The following is a 19,868-nucleotide window of genomic DNA, read 5'->3' as shown; positions in this document are numbered from 1 at the left end:
ATGTAAAGATCTGAAGGCCTTTATCCACCATCCTCATCCTTCTCAGTGACATTTATAAGTCGTTTATCCCATGGGTGAATGGATGGACGCATGACCCTGGAGCATCCTTAAATTGCCACTGTTCCTCAGCTATGCCATCTTTCAGCACTGTGATCCTGCTGTCATGTTCTCCAGATCATTCACTGGCACATCCAGGACAGTATTTTTTGGTGTGCATGCCTTAGCCTTAGTGTTGCGGAGTTGAGCACCAGAACAAAGGCTGCTCCGGTGCAGCCTTGTTCTCTCTAGCAAGTATGGCTTCTGCTTGGAGTCAAGTTCCACCTACAGACATGAGCACAGTGTGGGGCAATATTTATTAACATGCATAGTTAACAGAATTGAGAATTTATGGAAAACAAGTTAGGATTGCTCTGCTGTACAGCAGCCTGCACACAGTGTGTGCAAGTAAAAAGAAGCTGTTGTAACATGTTTGCACAGTGCAAGTAATTGCAACGTTTTCACTTCTGTACACTATGAAAGTGTTTCTAAGCATTCTAATTGCCTTAGATTGTTTCAGTGCTATACATAATGTCTTCATTGAGCACATTGCAAATAATTGCAACTTTGTTCATACGCTGCTGTAGAAGAAGAAACAGCGTTTCCAATGCCTTAAACATCAACTTATTGCCTTAATCAGTGTTTCAGTGCAATACATAGTGCTTTCAACCAAAATTTAATGCATATTAGGAAGGGTTTTCTTAAGATGTATTTCAAGTAAAAACAAGCTGTTGTAACATGTTTGCAAAGAGCACAGTGAAAGTAATTGCAACTCTGTTCTTTTGCTGCTGTAGCCTATGAAATAGCATTTCCAATCATTCTAATCGCCTTACCCACTGTATCAAGGCAATACAATTTGGTGTTTTCAACCGAAATGTTTTCCTCAAATAAATTACATCTCCTAAGACATATTTCAAGTGACAACAATGTGAGCACATGAAAACAAGCTGATGTAATACGTTTGCACTCTGTACGTTGTAAGTAATTGCAACTCTGTTTTTTTCATGTCTGTGAATAACAAATCATTGTTTCTGTAACGGCCCGAGTGCGGCCGGGCATGGAGCAGGATGCACAGACTCCTTTGATGCTGTAGAATATTTATTGTCATGAAACAAATGACAACAGGGCATTCGCACAAAAGAACAGTGAATGTGAACACACAAACGGTTTTTAAACAACATGAACATTAACACAGACTGCATAAACATCGACGATGGCTAACGCTAACATACACCGACACTAACATTAATATGAACATTAACAATGACCAACAATGAGGCACGCACTGACGGGGGGTTTAAATAGACGGACAAACATTCAATGTTAAAGGCTGTGTAGGTGCGTGCCATCACGGGCGTGTGGCTACATCCAAGGGTGACCCCCACCCCCGCCCGCTTGCAGCAGGCCATACCACGTGACGGGGGGGCAATGACAGTGTCCAAGCATTCTTTTTGCTGTAAACACTGTTTCAGTGCTATATATTGTGTTTTCAACCAAGCTGTAATGCCTGAACATGCAAACACTTTCTAAGATATGTTTCTAGTGAAAACATTGTGTGAAAGGGAAAACAAGCTGTTGATAATCATATTTGCATGTAATTGCTACTGTTCTTTCACTTCTGTAGACAATGAAGCAGGGTTTCGTATCATCTTAATCCCCTTAACCACGGTTTCAGGGCAATACATAGTGTTTTCAACCAAAATGTAATGTAATGTAATGATAAGCAAAGACTTTCTAAGATATATTTCAAGTGAAAATGTATGAAAATGAAAACAAGCTGTTGTAACCCATTTGCAAAGAGCACATTGAAAGTAATTACAATTCTGTTATTTCACTTCTGTGAATTACACAGCAGAGTTTCCAATCAATCTAATCTCCTTAGCCCTGTTTCAGGACAAAACATTGCGTTTTCAACCAAGCTTTTAATGTATTTAAGGAAAACACATAATTGTGTTTTCAAGGATGGTTGAGATGCCTGGCACCTGGAGTCACAAGATTGGCCCTTGAGAGAACAATGGTGAATGGTGCGGGTATATGAACTCATGTGAGAGAGAAGTTGGAGGCTTCTCTCCCTTGGTGCGTAAGGGACAGAACCAATAAAGCTCATTCATCTGCACATCTGGCTCGAGTCAGATTGATTTTTGCTCCACTGTCTTAGTAAGTGTTTTCCTCAAATACATTACATTTTGGTTGAAAACACAATGTTTTGCCCTGAAACAGGGTTAAGGAGATTAGATTGATTGGAAATGCTTGTGAAATTCACAGAAGTAAAAGAACAGAGTTGCAATTACTTTCAGTGTGCTCTTTGCAAATGGGTTACAACAGCTTGTTTTCACTTGCACAATTTTTTTTCACTTGAAACTTTTTCGAAGATGTTTTCCTTAAATAGATTACATTTTGGTTAAAATCCCCAAATTGTAATTCTCTGAAACAGTGGATAAGGCGATTGCATGATTGTAAAACCTGCTTCATTGTCAACAGAAGTGAAAGAACAGAGTTCCAATTACTTTTTAATGTGCTGTTTGCAAACAGGTTACAACAGATTGAAAATAAAAACAAACAATGTTTTCACTTGAAACATGTCTTAGAAAGTGTATGCTTATCCAGGCATTACATTTTGGTTGAAAACACTGACTTGCACTGAATCAGTGGTTAAGGTGATTAGAATGCTTGGAAATTCGGTTTCGTAGTCTACAGAAGTGAACGAACAGAGTTGCAATTACTTTCAATGTCTTCTAAAGTGAGTGAGTAAAGCTCACTCATCTGCACATCTGGCTCGAGTCCAATTGATTTTTCCTCCACAATTTGACGTAAGGCAGGATTGCACAGCTCCGTACCACACAACAGAGAGGGAGATGTCTATGAGGAAAGAAAATGTCCTAATTTCCTAAACCCCATATTTGAAGGGAGAAAGGAGTTCCAGAGGTGTGATCAGGACTGTTGCAATCGACCGTATAGTGAACCGAGGGTAAGGCGCATCCGGCGGCTGTTGTAGGGAGGTCTGGGACCCAGTGCAGTGTGAGGACACTGGAGCAAAAGTGTAGACTCCAAAAGGTGGACTGAAAGGAAACAGTGGCACTGGAGTCCCCTCCTGTCAACAGACACGAGTGGTAGTGTCGACTCCGATGAGCCGCGGATCGGGAAAGTTTGATTTAGTGTGGAGGATGACAGTGTCAGCGTTGTGTGAATGACTGAAGCCAACTGACACAGAGTAAGTGGTAAACAACTTTCCAATATTTGTATGAAATTGATTGATGCCTCTGATTGTGTAGAAAAAAAAGTGAGAAAATATTATTCTTCTGTAACACTAATGGGTTAATAACACATTTGATCGATTTCTTTATTTTGATTTTATTATTAATGCAGTGATTGGTAACAGTAAAAGTAAGAAACAAAAAGCTGAAATAGCTGCACTGTCAGGGTGTCGGCCTCGAAAATGGAAGTCACAATTATGTACAGACATAATGGGCCAGACGTAACGGCTCAAATAGCATTATGGAGTAAATACAGTTTTCTCCTGAGAGGTTGTATAGGGATAAACAAGTTACAGCGCATACATTACAATTTGAGGGAAGCAGAAGAGAGAGACAGGAAGAAGAGGGAGGGGGATGTTAACCACATGTTTCGGAGGCTTCAGTCTGTGCAGGTTTCCAAGGTTGACCCTGATACCGACTCCTGCCCACTAATGCCTCACACTCCACCGGTAACAGCAGCCCCTGTAGTGCCCGCCTCACCAGTTCAACCACCGGCTGAAGAGGAACGAGGGGCTGTAGGAGGAGCTGCAGTGCCGGGACCGAGCCAAGAGCCGAAGCAGCTCAGGCCGAGGCCAAAGCAAGACACTCCGGTGACGGTGGTACAAGCCTATTCCGAAGTCTCTCCCCCAGCCTATCTAGGATGACCCAGCCCTTACGACGATGCCATCACAGCCATGCAAGCTGCGGCACTCGATAGTCAGCCATGCGCGTGCAACCACGGCATTCCCAATACGAGTTAACACTGCCATCATAGCTGGCTGCAGACAAGGGTCGGAGAAGAATCTGGAAGAATACTGTGGTAGACTCATAGTCCACACTACTCACTGTGGAACAGAAAGACCGGACAGGATGGCAGTGGGAAGCATGGGAAGCCCACCTCCGCAATAGCTTCATGAACGGTCTATGAGACGAAATCAGCAAAGAAGTATGCAAGCTATGCGTCGGGTGGGAAACGGCCCCCATGTGCACTATCGTGCAGTATGCCATCCACTCTGAAAAACAGCTGAGGACCGTATCAGAGAAAAAATGAATAAGGAAAGAGAATGAGGCACATTAAGTAGCCCTCACAATGTATCAATCTGTCGCAGGACAAAGAGGCAGAGGCCGTGGAAGAGGAAGAGGAAGAGGAAGAGGGGGCTACGAGCAGGACAACGGCAAAAGAGATGATCAATGGTACATGTGTGGAAAGAAAGGACACTTCTTAAGAGAATGTAAGACACGGAAGGAGAGGGGCTGTGACGAGGAAGCAGACTGATGGGCAGAGTCGGGGACGGGTCAGCCACAGCTACAGATAAGAGCACACACACATCATGCACACTGCATCCTCCCAGCACACATGCACCACACTCTATCTCCCTCATATCTGAAGTATGCCGCACCTCCTTACTCTTGCTTGCCACAACTGTCCCTAACAGTGCAGGGTATACGAATGTCATTCCTGGTGGACTCGGGTGCTGCAAAATCTGTAATTCAGGTTAAGGAAATAGACGTCCCGTTATCTGGGAAAACATTGATTATGGTAGAGGCCACTGGACATACTTCCCTAGACTCACACCCTCTCCCTTGCCAAAGTGAAGGGGGTCGAAATTTCATGTATGCATTTTTAATGTCCACAGTGTGTCCAGTAAATCTGTTATGAGGAGATTTGATGTACCAGCTATGCATAATAATTGAGTCCAGACCAGAGGGCCTAAAGGTAATTGAGTCAACAGACATACTATGATAAAATTGAACCACTGTACTCATTCCAGTGGCTTATTGTGCAGGAACCCACCAGAACTGACTATGTGCAAGTGTCGGATATTCTCAAACGAAGTGAACAAAAAGGGGTAGAAGTAATGAAATTGGAAAAGCTGCACTGTACCGCATATGTGTCTATAGGGCCTGATCACGAGTATGAAAAGGAGTGGTTCGGCAAGGAGCTCTCAGGAGAGGTAATTTGCCTCGATTATGTGTATTGGGAAAAGGGGAAGTGCACAGCCTCAGTGATGCTAGCTGAAGGCCCGCCTACTCACTAAAAGGAGCATTTTGCCATGGCACTCTCACATCCTCATGTGTCAATCACAAAACCAAGAGGCCTCGAATTGGAAAACTTGGGGCCCTGGGTTAGAGTACAACAAGAAGGTACGTGAGAAATTAATGAGCAGGGAGAGGAGGTAAATAGCTGCCCGGGAACAAGAAAACAAAAAGAGCAATTTACCCTCAAGGTTACAAGACATGTGGGGGTGGTAGAAAAGCATGAGGGATGGCAGGAACAGACTTTCGTGCCTCTTCCTGAGTCCCCCCTCCTAAAAAAGGTTCCCAATGTTTGTGGGCACGAGGGAAGAATGATGTAGGATGATTAAAGGGGTAGCACCAATAAAAATCACACCTAAGTCAGATTACAGGCCCAAGCAACGTCAGTATGCCCTGAAACCAGAAGCCATAGAAGGCATTAAACCAGTGTTCAAAGACCTCCCAGACACAGGAGTGATAGTGTTATGCTCAGATTCGCCTGTACGAACACCAATTTTCCTTGTTAAAAAAACGGGTCGTAACGAATGGACGTTTGTACAGGACCTCAAAGCAGTCAATGCAGCAGTTAGACAAAGAGCTCCAAACGTTCCAAACCCACACATAATCCTCACATCTATACCAGACGATAGTAAATGGTTCACTGTCGTGGACCTAACTAACGCCTTATTCAGTGTTCCAGTGCATGAGGATAGCCAGTATTGGTTTGCCTTTCAATTCGCGGGAAAACCTAATACGTTCACGCGCTTGTGCCAGGGGTATTGTGAATCTCCCACTATTTTTAATGAGGCCCTCAGAGACAGCCTAGCGCCACTCTATTTATTGGAAGGCAGTGTGCTATTGCAGTATGTCGGTGATTTACTTCTGGCTACACCCACTCAAGAGCAGTGTGAAACAGATTCCTTGCACCTACTCTTGCACTTGGCCGACATTGGCCACCGAGTCAGTAGGTCGAAGCTACAATGTGTACAGCCAGTAGAAAAATTGGGTCACATGATTTCTGGAGACGGGAAGGCATTGGCCACTGACCGTTCATCAGCCATCACTGGCATTCCAAGGTCCACCACCAAATGTCAGCTGCTTTCATTCCTAGGAACGTGCTCATACTGCCTCACCTTTGTTCCTAATTACGCACAATTGGAAGTCCCATTGAAAGTCATAGTCCCAACAGGGAGAGCTCAAACCAAGGTGGAGTAGACCCCAGAGGCAGAGGAAGTGTTCGTGGGGTTAAAACAGTCCCTCCAAACCACACCCACCTTAGGTATACCAAATTCAGACAAGCCATTCACCCAGACAGTTGACGAATGAAATGGTTGTATGATGACAGTTCACCTGCAGAAGCATGGATATAGAAATAGGCCACTTGCTTACTATTCCTGCAAACTAGACCCGTTGGCCGCAGGCCTGCCACAGTGCCTAAGGGCAGTAGGGCGGCCTTGGCTGCGTCACGAGACATCGTTGGATACACCCCACTAAACCTGCTGGTTCCACAAACTGTACATGCACTTCTTAACCACATGACATCACACCTCACTGCGCAGCGATGGCTAATATATCAAACTGCATTGCTAGAAATGCCTAATGTAATGGTTCAGCGATGTACAACGCTGTCCCCGGCATCCCTCCGGCCTACGCCAGAGAATGGGGAGCCGCGTGATTGTGTGACACTAACAAATCATCTCTGTTCACCTAGGGTTGACCTCCAGGATGAGCCCCTCGAGAACCCTGATTTAGTGCTGTGGGTAGATGGGAGTGTATCCAGAGATCCAGAGACAGGGACGCTGCAGGACGGGTATGCAGTAGTCACTGCACATAGTACTGTTAAGGGAGAACCACACCCCTCACATTATTCAGCCCAGGCAGCTGAACTGATTGCGCTAACAGAACCTTGTAAAATTGCTAAAGATAAAACCGTCACCATTTATACAGACCGTCGTTACACCTTTGGTGTAGTGCATGATTTGGAAACAGCGAAAATTCCTCACTAGTTCTGGGCAACATACCCAGCACCATCACCGTGCTGTGACCCTGCTAGATGCGATCACCTTACCAGTTGCTATAGCTGTGTGTAAGTGCACTGCCCATGCTAAAGGTAACAGGCAAAGTGTGAAAAGGGAATCACCACCCTGACTTGGCAGCAAAAAGAGCCGCCAAGCTTCCGGTGACACTGCAAGCCATGTCAGTTCCCATTACTCCCACTCTTGAAATATCTCAAATGCAGCAGAGTGCCTCAGCAGAAGTAAAGACCACCTGGAAAAGGACTGGATGCATTCTCAGTGATGGTATATGGCCTGGACCCTACGGCAAACCTTGCCTACCACGCTACGTTTCCTTATATGGCTACCATTGCTCACAGGCATACGCACGTGAGCAAAGGGGGGATGACACAACAAATAATGAAACATTAGCATACGAAGGGGTTTACAACTTACTCTAAAGGTTTTGTAGCTGCTGCATTATATGTGCACAGAACAATGTAGGACAAGGACAGTCAGTGCCTCAGGTATTATACCGTGAGAACCATTCCAACACCTACAAATGGACTTCATAGAATTAACACCGAGTGAATGGAAAAAATACTGCCTTGTTATCGTGTGTATGTTTTCTAAATGGGTGGAAGTGTTTCCTACAGGGAAGCAGGATGCTGACATGGTGGCAAAGGCTTTGCAGACTGAAATTATTCCCAGGTGGGGAATTTCTAACAGAATCTCCAGTGATAACGGTACCCCATTCGTGAATCAGTCATTAGGCATGCTAAGCAAATACTATGGCATAGACATGCCCTAGCATTGTGCCTACCACCCCGCTAGTGGTGGAGCAGTGGAAAGGGAAATGGCACATTGAAATCCAAATTGGCAAAAACATGTCAGGAGACAAGCCTGGCATGGACTAAGGCCCTCCCACTGGTGCTCATGAGCATGAGGATGGTGCTAAAGGCAAAACACGGTCTTAGCCCGTATTCGATTCTGTTTGTATGCCAAACAAATGCAGGATTCGGAGGAATTGGAGCATCCAACCAGCTGGAAGGAGCCATATCTGACGTCATGCTTTCTTATTGTGCTAGACTGCATGAATCTCTTTCTCAGGTCCGGCTCCAGGTGAAGGTGAATCTTCCCGCAGTAGCAGACAGACCACTCCATGACCTGAAGCCCAGGGACTGGGTGGTGATTAAGGACCTTAGAAGAAGACGGTGGTACAAACCACGGTGGCTGGGATCAGCACAGGTTCTCCTGACTACTCACACCACCGCTAAGGTCTAAGGAAGGAAAACTTGGATGCACACATCGCATTGTAAGAGATTTCCTGATCCAGAGAGGTGACAAGGTGACTGCCCTAAGGGGGGAGTAGAGAGGAAAAGGCCGTGTACCACCCTCTCGTCCCTAAGGTATCAAGACCGTTCGACCCTCACCACTCTCGACAGGATGCTGATCCTTCTGTTATTGGCCGTGATGGTCCCAGAGACTAGTGGCTCCCCCAGTCCGATCCCTCATTCCATCAGAGACAGTTCAGGACAAAAATTCAAGTAGGATAAAACGAGAAGTGACCATGCCTCACTGGTGGCATGGGTATCATCTGTGGGACCCCTGGACGACAGTGGGTCGGGCCCTACTACCTGGCGGCAGTATCGCTGCTACCTTGCAAAAAAATAAACGGGCTGGCATGGCAGACACAGCTTTTAGCAAACGAAACTAAAGTGGCTTTAGGAAAAATAGACAGGGAGTTGTCCACCATTCACACTGCTGTCCTTTAACACAGGCTTGTTCCCGATACAATTTTAGCAAAGGAAGGGGGAGTGTGCAAGGTGTTGGGCACTGACTGTTGTTTTTACATTCCAGATGCTCACCACCATTTAACCGATTTAATTATGGCCATGAGGGACGGTTATCTCAACTTTAGCAGCAGTGGGGCTGATGGGGCCAGCTGTGTGTTGTCCTGTTGTTCCAGGGTTATAGAGTTATTAGTCGCTACACAACTGTTGTCATTTCCCTAAAATAAAAGGAAGGTAGATGCCCTGGAGCTGCAGGATGACTTTGACCCCGCCAAGGAACCAGACTTAAACCCTCTTCCAGACTGGATGATGGATCCCGATGTTTAGAAATGTATTCATGAAGTTTATTATTATGCATGTTACCCATTTGAGGTCTAGCTTCAAACGAGTTGAATAAGCTTATTTGTGAAATCATCTTAGTTAGTGATAATGTGTGATATTATCAAAGGGGGGAAATAAGGGGAAAATGCTTAATGCTTGCTTAAAAGAGGAAGTAAAAAAATTTGACCTTTGCCCTTGTCTTGACCAGTCTGAAAGAAAGGTGAATAGAAAAGTGATTAGTATGACAGTTATCGCTTAGTTGTGGCTGGGCAGGTGTGCAGCAGCAGGGAGTAACAACTTGTTTTTAGCAGGAAAGAATGTTCAAAGACAGTTGAGATGCCTGGCACCTGGAGTCACGAGATTAGCACATAAGAGAACAACGGGGAATTGTGGGGGTATATGAACTCATGTGAGAGAGAGGTTGGAGGCTTCTCTCCCTCCCTCAGGGACAGAAGCAATAAAGCTCGCTCATCTGCAAATCTGGATCGAGTCCGATTTATTTTTCCTCCAAAGTATTAGTAAGTGTTTTCCTCAAATACATTACATTTTGGTGGAAAACTGAATGTATTGCCCTGAAACAGGGTTAAGGGGATTAGATTGATTGCAAACTCTGTTGTATAATTGACAGAAGTGAAAGAACAGTTGCAATTACTTCCAGTGTGCTCTTTGCTTGTTTTCACTTGCAGATTTTATTAATTTTTTTTATTGCATTTTATTTGTAAACACAATGTTTTGCTCTGAAACAGGGTTAAGAAGATTAGATTGAATGGAAACTTTGTTACGTAATTCACAGACCTGAAAGAACAGAGTTGCAAATACTTTCAATGTGCTCTTTGCAAACGGCTTACCATAGGTTGTTTTCACTTGCACAAGTGTTTTTCACTAGAAACGTCTTAGATGTTTTTCTCAAATACATTACATTTTGGTTGAAATCAACAAATTGTATTGCCCTGAAACAGTGGATAAGGCGATTGCATGATTATAAACTGCTTCTTTGTGTAGAGAAGCCCAAGAATAGAGTTCCAATTACATGCAAATGTGATCATTGCCAACTTCTTACAACAGCTTGTTTTCATTTTCAAACAATGTTTTCATTTGAAATCTATCTTAGAAATCAATACTTATCAGATATTACATTTTGGTTGAAAACACTGTCTTGCACTGAAACAGTCTTAAGGCGATTGGAATGATTGGAAATGCTGTTTTGTGATTCACAGAAGTGAAAGAATAGAGCTTCAATTAATTCTAATGTACAGAGTGCAAACGTGGCAGCTTGTATTCATGTGCACACATTCTTGTCACTTGAAATACGTCTTAGAAAATGTTTCCCTCCATTACATTTTATTTGTAAACACTATGGGTTGCCCTGAAACAGAGGTTAGTTGATTAGATTGATCCGAAACCCTGTTCATTGTCTACAGAAGTGAAAGAACAGAGTTGCAATTACATGCAATTGTTCTCTTTGCAAACCGGTTACAACAGCTTATTTTCACTTGCACAATTTTTTTCACTTGAAATATGTCTTAAAACATCTTCTACTAAAATAGATTACATTTTGTGTGAACTCACCAAATTGCAATTCCCTGAAACAGTGGAGAAGGCGATTGCTTTATTGTAAAACCTGCTTCATTATCTACAGAAGTGAAAGTAGAGTTAAAATTACATGCAAATGTGATCCTTGCCAACGTGTTACAACATCTTATTTTCATTTTCACACAATGTTTTTACTTGAAATATGTCTAATAGTAGGGCATTTCAATAGTCCAATCTTGAAGTAATAAATGCATGGACTAGCTTTTCTGCATCATGTGAGGAGAGCATGTTCCTAATATTTGATTCAGCGGCAATTGCTTTAACACAAAGGGTGTTGAATTCATTCATGAAAATGTAAAAGGTTTAAATAGTGTTTTGTTGATGAGTCCAGGTTTTTTTTTTTTTCCTTCTACACAGCACTTTACATTACACACCCACTATTATAACATGGAACTATATGCAAAAATGCACTGACACTACAATGATGATGTTTTCCATTAAGTAAATACAGAGTATCAATGCAGTTAAACGCTGTTACTCAGTAAACGACACTGTTAATTAACGGTATAGCTACAATGCACAGCGGTTTTGTATGGACATGCACAATACTGATATTACCAAAGCCTGCAACTCGGAGCATCCTAACTAATCTCAGACATTGAAGAGGGTTCATCAGGTATTTTGCTATAATAACAGCACTCACATGAATCACTAAAATTAAACCACTTATAAATCAAATATGAATCAATCGTGCTCCACTTAACTGTAATGCTTATCGCGATTTTAATGTGTAGCAGGGTCATCGCAACTGCCAAAATGTGCAGCTCTACTTTAAAGCACACTTGAGTGCAACAAGTGCACACTTATTTCTAACACGCCTTAGCACGTGTCCCTCACCGGTAGTATCTGGTCTGCAGGTAGTTGGAGCACACAGCCTCGGAGACGTGGCTAGCCGAGCCGAAGTCGATAACTTTGACTCTGTACGGCTGCCTGACAGGGTTCACCAGCATGATGTTTTCGGGCTTGAGGTCGGTGTGGATCAGGCCCAGGCTCTTCAGCTTCATGAGCACCGTTGCGACCTGCTGCAGCACGGGCCGGACGCACTTCAACAGTAGCGGGCTGAACATGCTGCCCTTCAGGAAGTCGTAGAGGTTCTGCCCCAGCATCTTGAACACCAGGCACATGTGCTTCTTGTGCTGGAAGCACTCACGCGCGTACGAAATTGAACTCGTATGCGTTCTCCCTGCTCAGCTGTCTCAGGATGCTCACCTGAGGAGGAGCAAATGAGGAAAGACAGATTTAATTTTTCTGCGCGTTTTTTTTAAATACACATTCAAGCAGGCATGACTTATGCAATTGTAGATAAGCTTTCTTTTATACTAAGCTTCAAGCTGTCCGTGCGTTATCTGAACTAGTTCCTACTGATGCTTTGAAAATTAGGACTAGTGTGCTGATACCAAACACAAGTGTTTTTGTGCTACCCTGGCTGTATACAAATTCCAGTGTGAGTTAGCACATCTGATACCAACAGATCGCATGTTGTAAAATCTTAAACAATGACAGAATCAGGGCTACAGCTGATTCCAAATCAAAAGCTCCAAAAAAGTAAGCAAAACTTTCCCATCTTGATCTGACCCAGTCGAGAAAAGAACGGATGGTTTTTCAGGATCTGATGGCAACCATTTCATTGGTGTCCTTCTTGGAGCATTTGGCCACCTGGCCAAAACCTCCATGACCAAGGAAGTGCAGCACCTTGTAGCTGTTGGAGGCAGAGCAGAGGATCTCATTCTGCACCAGCTGGTATACGCAATCGCCTACGGATTTGCTGCTATCTGCGGTACAACCGGAGTACGCAATGGACTGGGTGGAAGAAGTGGTTTTTCCGCCCCTGGCCACGCGCTTGGACAACGAAGGGGTGTAGAGATCCTCCAGGATCTTTACGCTGTTGCTGCTGTGTTCTCCTTCTCTCTTCCTCTTCAGGCTGCTGAACCCTGGATCCGAGGGCCAGGGCGTCCCCAGCCGAATCCTAGGGCTAGGACTCCGCAAGTAGTAATTACTCTCGAATTTTACTTTCTTGGAGATCCCACTGGAGGAATCTGAAGGGGAAGATAATATACCTTTAGGGAAAGATGAAAACAGGGGCACTAACCAAAGGAATGCTATGCGGATCTAGTTAGGGGCTATATTCAAAATTAAAACTAAAACAGATTTAAAAAACAAAAAAAAACAAAACACGATCTATGATTTAGCTAACGCTAGCTAGTTAACGCTAACACTAACCGCTAGTTAACTTCATAACTTACCCTCAGTGTTGATTATTTTCCCACTTTTAACCTTACGGAAAGAAGGCTCAAGAAAACTGAACGGATATAATTCATGATCATCCATGTTGTTTTGCGGTTCTTAATTTAAATAATTGAAATTATTAGCATGCTATATCGACCGGAGTGAGAAGATTTCCACCAAATATCAATTCGCTACTCTACGGACTCTTCGTTCCATGGCAACAAGGTGACATGGACAGGTGTAACGTCATAAAATGGAATTTCAAGTGCACGTATTGAACCTCGCCAGTGGACAAGATAAAAGCTCACATTTATTTTACTCTTTGTCCAGACATAATCAAAACTGCAGTGTCTGCTTGTCCGCCTGCTGGACCAAACTGGCAGACTCATATAAATCACCTGATAGCATCCAATATTCTTAAAGTACTACATTTATCAACATAACATTTCTTAGGACTAATACATGTACCTGCTTACCGATTTCAGCCGTCTACATGCATCCGTTCTCCAGAATCCCACGCTAAATATTTCGTGTTTTGCTGGTAAATTTCCACAACAATCATGCCTGTCCTTTTAAATGGCCTTTTAAAACATGCTTCCGGTATAAGATAACTTTAGATTTTGTCAAAGAAAATTCAATTACATAAAAAGTGGGGTGGGTGACTATTATTTACTTCATATGTTTCCTAGGCAAGTGGTGTGATTGGCAGCTGTTTCAACAAATAGAGGAGGTTTAGATGAAAACGTAGACCCTTCACTTGTCTTATTTAGTTTAACCGTTTAAAGGTCTGCATGCTGTCAACCAACTTCTCCGTTGTAAGCAGATAAAGTGTAGCACATTCGTTTGACGCTGTTTGGCGAAACTCATGCAGACATAAGAATGATTTGATCACCAATACTTTTGGACATCATGGAAAGGAAGAGGCTTATTTTAGCTGAAGTTTATGTGGAGTTGTTTGGGGGGGTCTAGCATGGACTAGCTACAATGTATAAAGTATACTATTTCTTTACAGTATTACGGTATAGATTTTGTGGATTCCACATATACATTAAATGTAAAATGTTGCCCAGTCATGTCAGAAATAGCTAAACAAAAACCACAGGCTCCAAGTTACTGAAAGAGAAGTATTCAATGAAGTCCTGGTAGAGCATAGGTGCAGGTTTGTCAGACATGTTCATGAGGAGTTTAACTGAAGCAAAATCCTCATTATATACCCAAGGAGTCAAAGCCTGCAAAATCCCCAAGTAGCAAGACTGCATCAAGGTAGCACTTGCTGATGGAAAGCAAAAAATAGTGCTTTATCCTGCTGTGCCTCATCCACTGTACCAGTCTCTTAGTATTGGATTTAGTGTGGTTAATCACTCTTCAACTGTGCTGATTACATTTAGCTGACACTTTTGTGACAATTATGACAATTTTATGTGACAAAGTGACAATTATGACTGAGTACAACTTGAGCAATTGAGGGTTAAGGGTTTTGCTCAGGGGCCCAACGTGGCAGTGAACCAGCAACCTTCCGAGAACAAGTCAAGTACCTTAACCGCTGAACTACCACGGCCCATGCTGATGTATTGTACTATTTAAAGATTTTGCAGTTACTTGGATTTTGTCAATATAGCAATATGCCCTCAGTCCAGCAGAACAGGAAATCCGAAACCTGATAAATTACCCGTTTCAATTTTTGTTTTCTATTTTAAACACACACAATCCCAAAAGTATTTCTCTGTAGTAATACAGTTCACTACTATAGTTGTAGAATTAGCTCCAATTAGCCCAGAATATCCCTTTAAATTAAGCCAAAATTCAAAGTCAGAGGGTAAGATCCTATAAAAGCTACATAAGAGCTTGATGTTTTGAATACATACTGCCACAAAACGCCAAAGAACTATTTTTTATAGTTACACTTCCCATGGAATTAAAAATACGACAATCAACTTGTTAAACACATTGCATTTGAGATAGATTTAATACAGTTTCTTAGTCTGTTTGTAAAAAACACTATTTAAAAACAAAAATGAAGGCATTAAAACAAACAATAAGCCCAGAAACTACAATAATAAAGTTCAATAATCGAGCTGATGTTCAATGTCCGAATCCCTCATGTCCCTCCGTGTTCCTCTTCCTCTCACAGGTAAGGATACAGGCTTTCCTCTGGCCGAGCAAGTAGGCCACGGGCCGATGGTAGGGCTGGTCAGGGAGCTTGTGACGAAGGGAGCTGCTTCCTGATCTATCGTGGGATGACATCACAGACTACTGGACCTGTAGGAGGAGCCAAAGAAAAAAAAAAAAGGGCACCAAGATATCGATAGTTTGTCAATATTCCCAGCACCCAGCTGAACTACGGCCCAACATGGGACTGTTGGAAACCTATTATAGCGTGTGATTATTATAAACCTATTATAGGGTCTAGATTCCATTATTACTGCCTTGTAGTAGCAGGGCTCTGCTGTACTATAAATGTGTTTCTGTCTTCTATTAAAAGTCTCTTTTGGCAGTGTAATTTATTTTGGTCAAATGGCTGCATGACCGTTTTCAACACACATTTGTAGAGGTATTGGTGAGGTGATCCTTCCTGAGTCCCCCAGCCAGCAGAGCATGAATGACCTGAGTGGGCGAGCAGCTCTGCACCATGGCACCGAGCGCAAGGTCCTTGTCCTCCCTGATGAAGAGGTTGCTCTCGCCCGCCTTGTGCGGCAGCATGCAGGCAACCAACTCCGCCTTGGCGTCCATGGCCCTCCACAGGTGGGTGGACATGTGCATTAGTGTTGTCATGGAAGCATGCAACACCATGGAGCTCAGGTTCTTCACCTGAGACAGTGGACATGGGGCTCAGGTGTCCAGGCACTCCTTGGGGATGTGCCTGCTTAAACACGCTGATTGGACTCATCCGATATGTGGCAGATTTAGTTGGTGTGTCAGAGAAGGAAAAGCATCGGTTTGTACTGCACAGTTCTACCACCATGTGTAAGGACAAAATATTCCTTGCTAGAACATTCCAAATTGACTTCATCAGGTTAGAACCATTTTGGTCACAAAACAGAGTAATTCCAGCTCGGACAGCAAAATGCGAAGCTCCTTTTTGGGCCATTGTTTATATGATTTGATTAGAGAATCTTTTGTCCCTGAGAGAGCCCCTCTGGACCACAGTCAGGCACACATCGTGGAGCTTGGGAAGCAGGATGTCGGTGTGGTTCTGGGCCAGAGACTGCACCAGAGTCAAGCTCCCCTTCTTCTTCTCCCTAAAACAGCATTAGAACACGGTGTACATACCTGGTGTTATGATATCGGTAATGCTAAACAGGTTTCATTAATAAAATCAACTTTTAAAAACACAGAAACAAATGTATTCACTATCAGGGTGACCCTCACTAATTTTTATATTTATTTTTCCAAAGCATGCCATTTGTGTATTTTTAGGTATGCTCTGTAATTATAGCTCTTTGCCACCTGCCTGAAGTGGGGCCGCTCTTCTCTGACAGCAGCCTGTGGGCCGCGGATCCTTCGCTCTCTCTGGGGCTCATCCAGTGGTGGGAAATGGCTCACAGAGGAAGCAGAGTGGGAGCTACTCTGGCTTTTCCTCGGGAGGTCAAATCAAAAATCAAAATCAAATGTTATTTATATAGTGCTTTTTACAACAGATGTCACAAAGTAGCTTTACAAATCTCCAAGTCCAAGCCCCCAGTGAGCCAGCCAAGGGTGACAGTGGCAAGAAAAAAACCCAATAGAGCATGAGGAAGAAACCTTGAGAGGAACTAAGACTAAAGGGGGGGCATCCTCCTCTGGCCGACAACAGTCACCGCAATAATAACAATTTAAAGAGAAAAATGCATGTATAAAATGAAAAAACAAACAATTAATGTCTTGGTACTAGTAAAGAACCTGCACCTTTTGATCTAAGCAGACATGGTGGCTTGTAATGAACTAAGAGTTCTGTAAGGAACTGTGGGGCAAGACCTTTCGGTGCTTTGTAGGTAATTAGAAGTATTTTATAATCAGTATGAAATTTTATTGGGAGCCACTGTAAAGTAGCTAAGATAGGCGTGATGGGTTCAAATTTTCTAGTTCTAGTGAGCACTCTGGCTGCTGCATTTTGAACTAGCTGGAGCTTGTTTAAGCACTTAGTAGTAGGGCATAACAATAGTCCAATCTTGAAGTAATAAATGCATGGACTAGCTTTTCTGAATCATGTGAGGAGAGCATGTTCCTAATCTTTGAAATGTTCCTAAGGTGGAGAAAGGCGGTCCTAGAAATATTATTTACATGAGCTTCGAACAAGAGCCTGAGATCCATAATACCTCCTAGATCTATAACTGTTAGGGAAGGTTGTGATTCCACTGAGGTTCATTGAGTAATTAGATGATCTAGCTGTCTCAGGGTCTAACAGAAGCACCTCTGTTTTGTCAGGATTAAATGAGAGAAAGTTTCTCAACATCCAGTGTCTGCCGTCCTTTATGCATTCGGTTCTGATTCAGATATGAGCTTAACTGCTGAGCTACAGCTTTTTCTAGAATCTTGGAAATAACCTCTTCAATATTATTTTTAATAATCTCTGACTGACGAAGACGTATATCGTTATCTCCTACGTGAATAACTATCTTAGAAAACCCATGCTTGCCTAAAACCTTAACATTACCTGCAACGTCCGGCGCCCTGCCACCTGCTATACAGCTAACTGTTGCTGCTGGTCTCCCTAAAGGCCTGCTAATTTCACGTGTCGCAAAATAAAGTCCCCTATAACCAGAGCACTTCTAGCGCTTGAGTCTTCTCCGTCAGACTAGCAATTCAACTACACTTCTCACAGATAAAACAATCGCTAACGACGAAGAATAAACATGTTGCAAAAAGCAAAAATGTTAACGTTACTTACGTTTGTGGTACCTTAGATGTAGTTTGTAATGATAAAGTAGTTTTCAATGGAAGTTGCATTCTACATCCATGTAGAATGTAGTTAAATCCAAGAGAAAAAACGAGAAACAGATTGAGAGCAGTAAGAGCTAGTATGCAGAAACAGTGGTGTTAGCGCGAAACAGTTGCAAAAACAGGAAGCCTTATTATGAAGGAAAGAGGTTTCTAATGAACCTCTGCATTTTGACAGCAAGTATTGACCATGTAGCATTAAAACCATGCCAGGTATGGTATTAATCCATAAAATAGCACATCAAATCGAATTATTTGGCCAGTACAGGGTTATGCAATATTCCCTCACCTCAGCAAAATGCAACAGCATGAATTCCTTAACTGATTAATAATAATAATAATAATAATAATAATAATAAAAATCTTTCCTGACTATAAAAATATAGCTTACCCATTAGAAAGATTAACCATCCAGTGAATGTGTATCCTGGCATGTTAAAGTAAAAGGCAGCTCCGACTGGAATACATTTAAGCGGTCTCGGGCGCCATCTGGTGGCGACTTGGAATCCTTATCACGCTCTCATTTCTTTTATATGGCGGGACAAGTTTTGTTATCCTACCTATCGAGCAGTTCTACCTAGATTTAATGCACTTCTGTTCATTAGCATTAGTCCAGGCTTCTGGTGTTTATGTTGGATGCATTTTTGGTTGTATATATTATAATTAGGCTACATTGGACATTTGTATTTTGTATAGCTACAGCACCTGTACTTCACACAGGTGTAGTAATCAGATCTAGAAAGTTGCCAGCCCTATTAAAATATTAGGTTTATAGTATAATAGTTGAATTAAACAGACAAAGCGTTAATCACAATCATTTGCATGACGATTAATCTTGAACCAAAAATCTCACCGGGAGCTGTAGTTCTCTTTCCAGACACACCCCCAATAAAAACTTTGCTTGATCATTTCTTGTTGATAGCCACTGACTATAGGATCAATAGAATAGTACAACCAAATAACCTTTAAATTTTTGCTTTACTGTAATACAATTTAGAATTGTGATGTTAACCTTTTAAGAAGAACTGAACACACTGTGACAAGAGCAACTGGATGAAGCTTTATTGACATGCTGGTCAAGGACTCACATCTAATATGTTTAAAATACATTAATTGAGGCCAAATGCAGCATAAAAAATATTTTAATTTCATACAGAACCAAAACCATCATCAACATATAAATGTATAAAAATATGGGTATTGTTAAAAAAATAAAAAATAAAATAAAATAAAATCTAACCCTAAATCATTAGCACAGATGTGTGTCCCAATTTGTCTGAGAGAGAGAGAGAGAGAGAGAGAGAGAGAGAGAGAGAGAGAGAGAGAACTACTTGCAAGCTATGAAAAGAAATGTCAACTATGTCCTATTTCCCTTTCTTTACTGCAACACTGTCATGGGACCCAATGTTAATGCCTTTCTTTTGTTCCACTTTCCCACTGTTCACTTTACTATGTTATGAGATGCTATGAAAGGAAAAATAAAACATGCCACAACTACTGTACGCATAATGAAGCACAAATAGAACATGAAAGTCCAAGCTATTGCGATCTTTGGCGTCCAAGAGCTCGTCTGCGGCTGCCTCTTGCCGTAGTTGTGACAAGTCACCACAAGAGATCTCCGTTAAAGCGAACACAAAAACACAAGACAGGTCTTCTGTGCTCTACAGCGTTAATTCTATTTACTATTTAAGCAAATGTTAGAAACTGGTTCAAAGTGACCAATCCTTCAGGTTCAATCT

General features: G+C 42.5%; 2 protein-coding genes across 11 annotated transcripts; one reads left to right on the top strand and one right to left on the bottom strand.

The window, feature by feature from the left end:
• The first annotated feature begins 66 nt into the window (after positions 1-66).
• Positions 67-9,876, top strand: LOC145659288 (uncharacterized). Of its 2 annotated transcripts, XR_014125337.1 has the most exons (4): positions 67-3,889; positions 4,379-4,463; positions 6,997-7,095; positions 8,390-9,876. XR_014125337.1 is itself a non-coding variant. In XM_081720836.1 (3 exons), the coding sequence occupies exons 1-3, from the start codon at positions 3,473-3,475 to the stop codon at positions 7,035-7,037; spliced, it is 543 nt and encodes a 180-aa protein (XP_081576962.1). In that variant the 5' UTR covers positions 67-3,472; the 3' UTR covers positions 7,038-9,876. The 2 variants fall into 2 exon arrangements, 1 of the variants encoding a protein (XP_081576962.1); XM_081720836.1 differs by having other exon boundaries at positions 6,997-9,876.
• On the bottom strand, positions 200-18,592 carry LOC113568130 (homeodomain-interacting protein kinase 1-like). 9 transcript variants are annotated; one of them, XR_014125339.1, is made up of 4 exons: positions 13,689-15,411; positions 11,824-13,022; positions 10,963-11,026; positions 200-321 (listed from the first exon to the last, which is right to left on the bottom strand). XR_014125339.1 is itself a non-coding variant. In XM_081720840.1 (4 exons), exons 3-4 carry the CDS (start codon positions 12,108-12,110, stop codon positions 285-287), a joined length of 324 nt encoding a protein of 107 aa, XP_081576966.1. In that variant the 5' UTR covers positions 12,111-12,195; positions 12,562-13,022; positions 13,689-15,411; the 3' UTR covers positions 215-284. The 9 variants fall into 9 exon arrangements, 7 of the variants coding, with proteins under 7 accessions (XP_081576966.1, XP_081576967.1, XP_081576965.1 ...); XM_081720840.1 differs by lacking the exon at positions 10,963-11,026 and having other exon boundaries at positions 215-321; positions 11,824-12,195; positions 12,562-13,022; XM_081720841.1 differs by lacking the exon at positions 10,963-11,026 and having other exon boundaries at positions 215-321; positions 11,824-12,195; positions 12,679-13,022.
• Between the last annotated feature and the right edge of the window lie 1,276 nt (positions 18,593-19,868).

Source organism: Electrophorus electricus, chromosome 9, assembly GCF_041902795.1.
Source record: "Electrophorus electricus isolate QZ-2024a chromosome 9, ASM4190279v1, whole genome shotgun sequence".
In the NCBI taxonomy this organism is placed as follows: domain Eukaryota; kingdom Metazoa; phylum Chordata; class Actinopteri; order Gymnotiformes; family Gymnotidae; genus Electrophorus; species Electrophorus electricus.
The sequence above is the reverse complement of the archived record's forward strand: the minus strand, read 5'-3'. Positions and strand labels throughout refer to the sequence as shown.

Bases quoted from the DNA above. Each gene is read 5' to 3' on its own strand.
- LOC145659288 (XM_081720836.1), top strand. From the start codon at position 3,473: ATGGAAGTCACAATTATGTACAGACATAATGGGCCAGACGTAACGGCT. The intron at 3,890-4,378 runs GTACAAGCCTAT...AATCTGTCGCAG, and splicing joins AAGACACTCCGGTGACGGTG to GACAAAGAGGCAGAGGCCGT. The intron at 4,464-6,996 runs GTACATGTGTGG...CTGTTCACCTAG, and splicing joins GGCAAAAGAGATGATCAATG to GGTTGACCTCCAGGATGAGC.
- LOC113568130 (XM_026996312.3), bottom strand. From the start codon at position 13,314: ATGGATGATCATGAATTATATCCGTTCAGTTTTCTTGAGCCTTCTTTC. The intron at 13,023-13,229 runs GTAAGTTATGAA...CTTCCCCTTCAG, and splicing joins GAAAATAATCAACACTGAGG to ATTCCTCCAGTGGGATCTCC.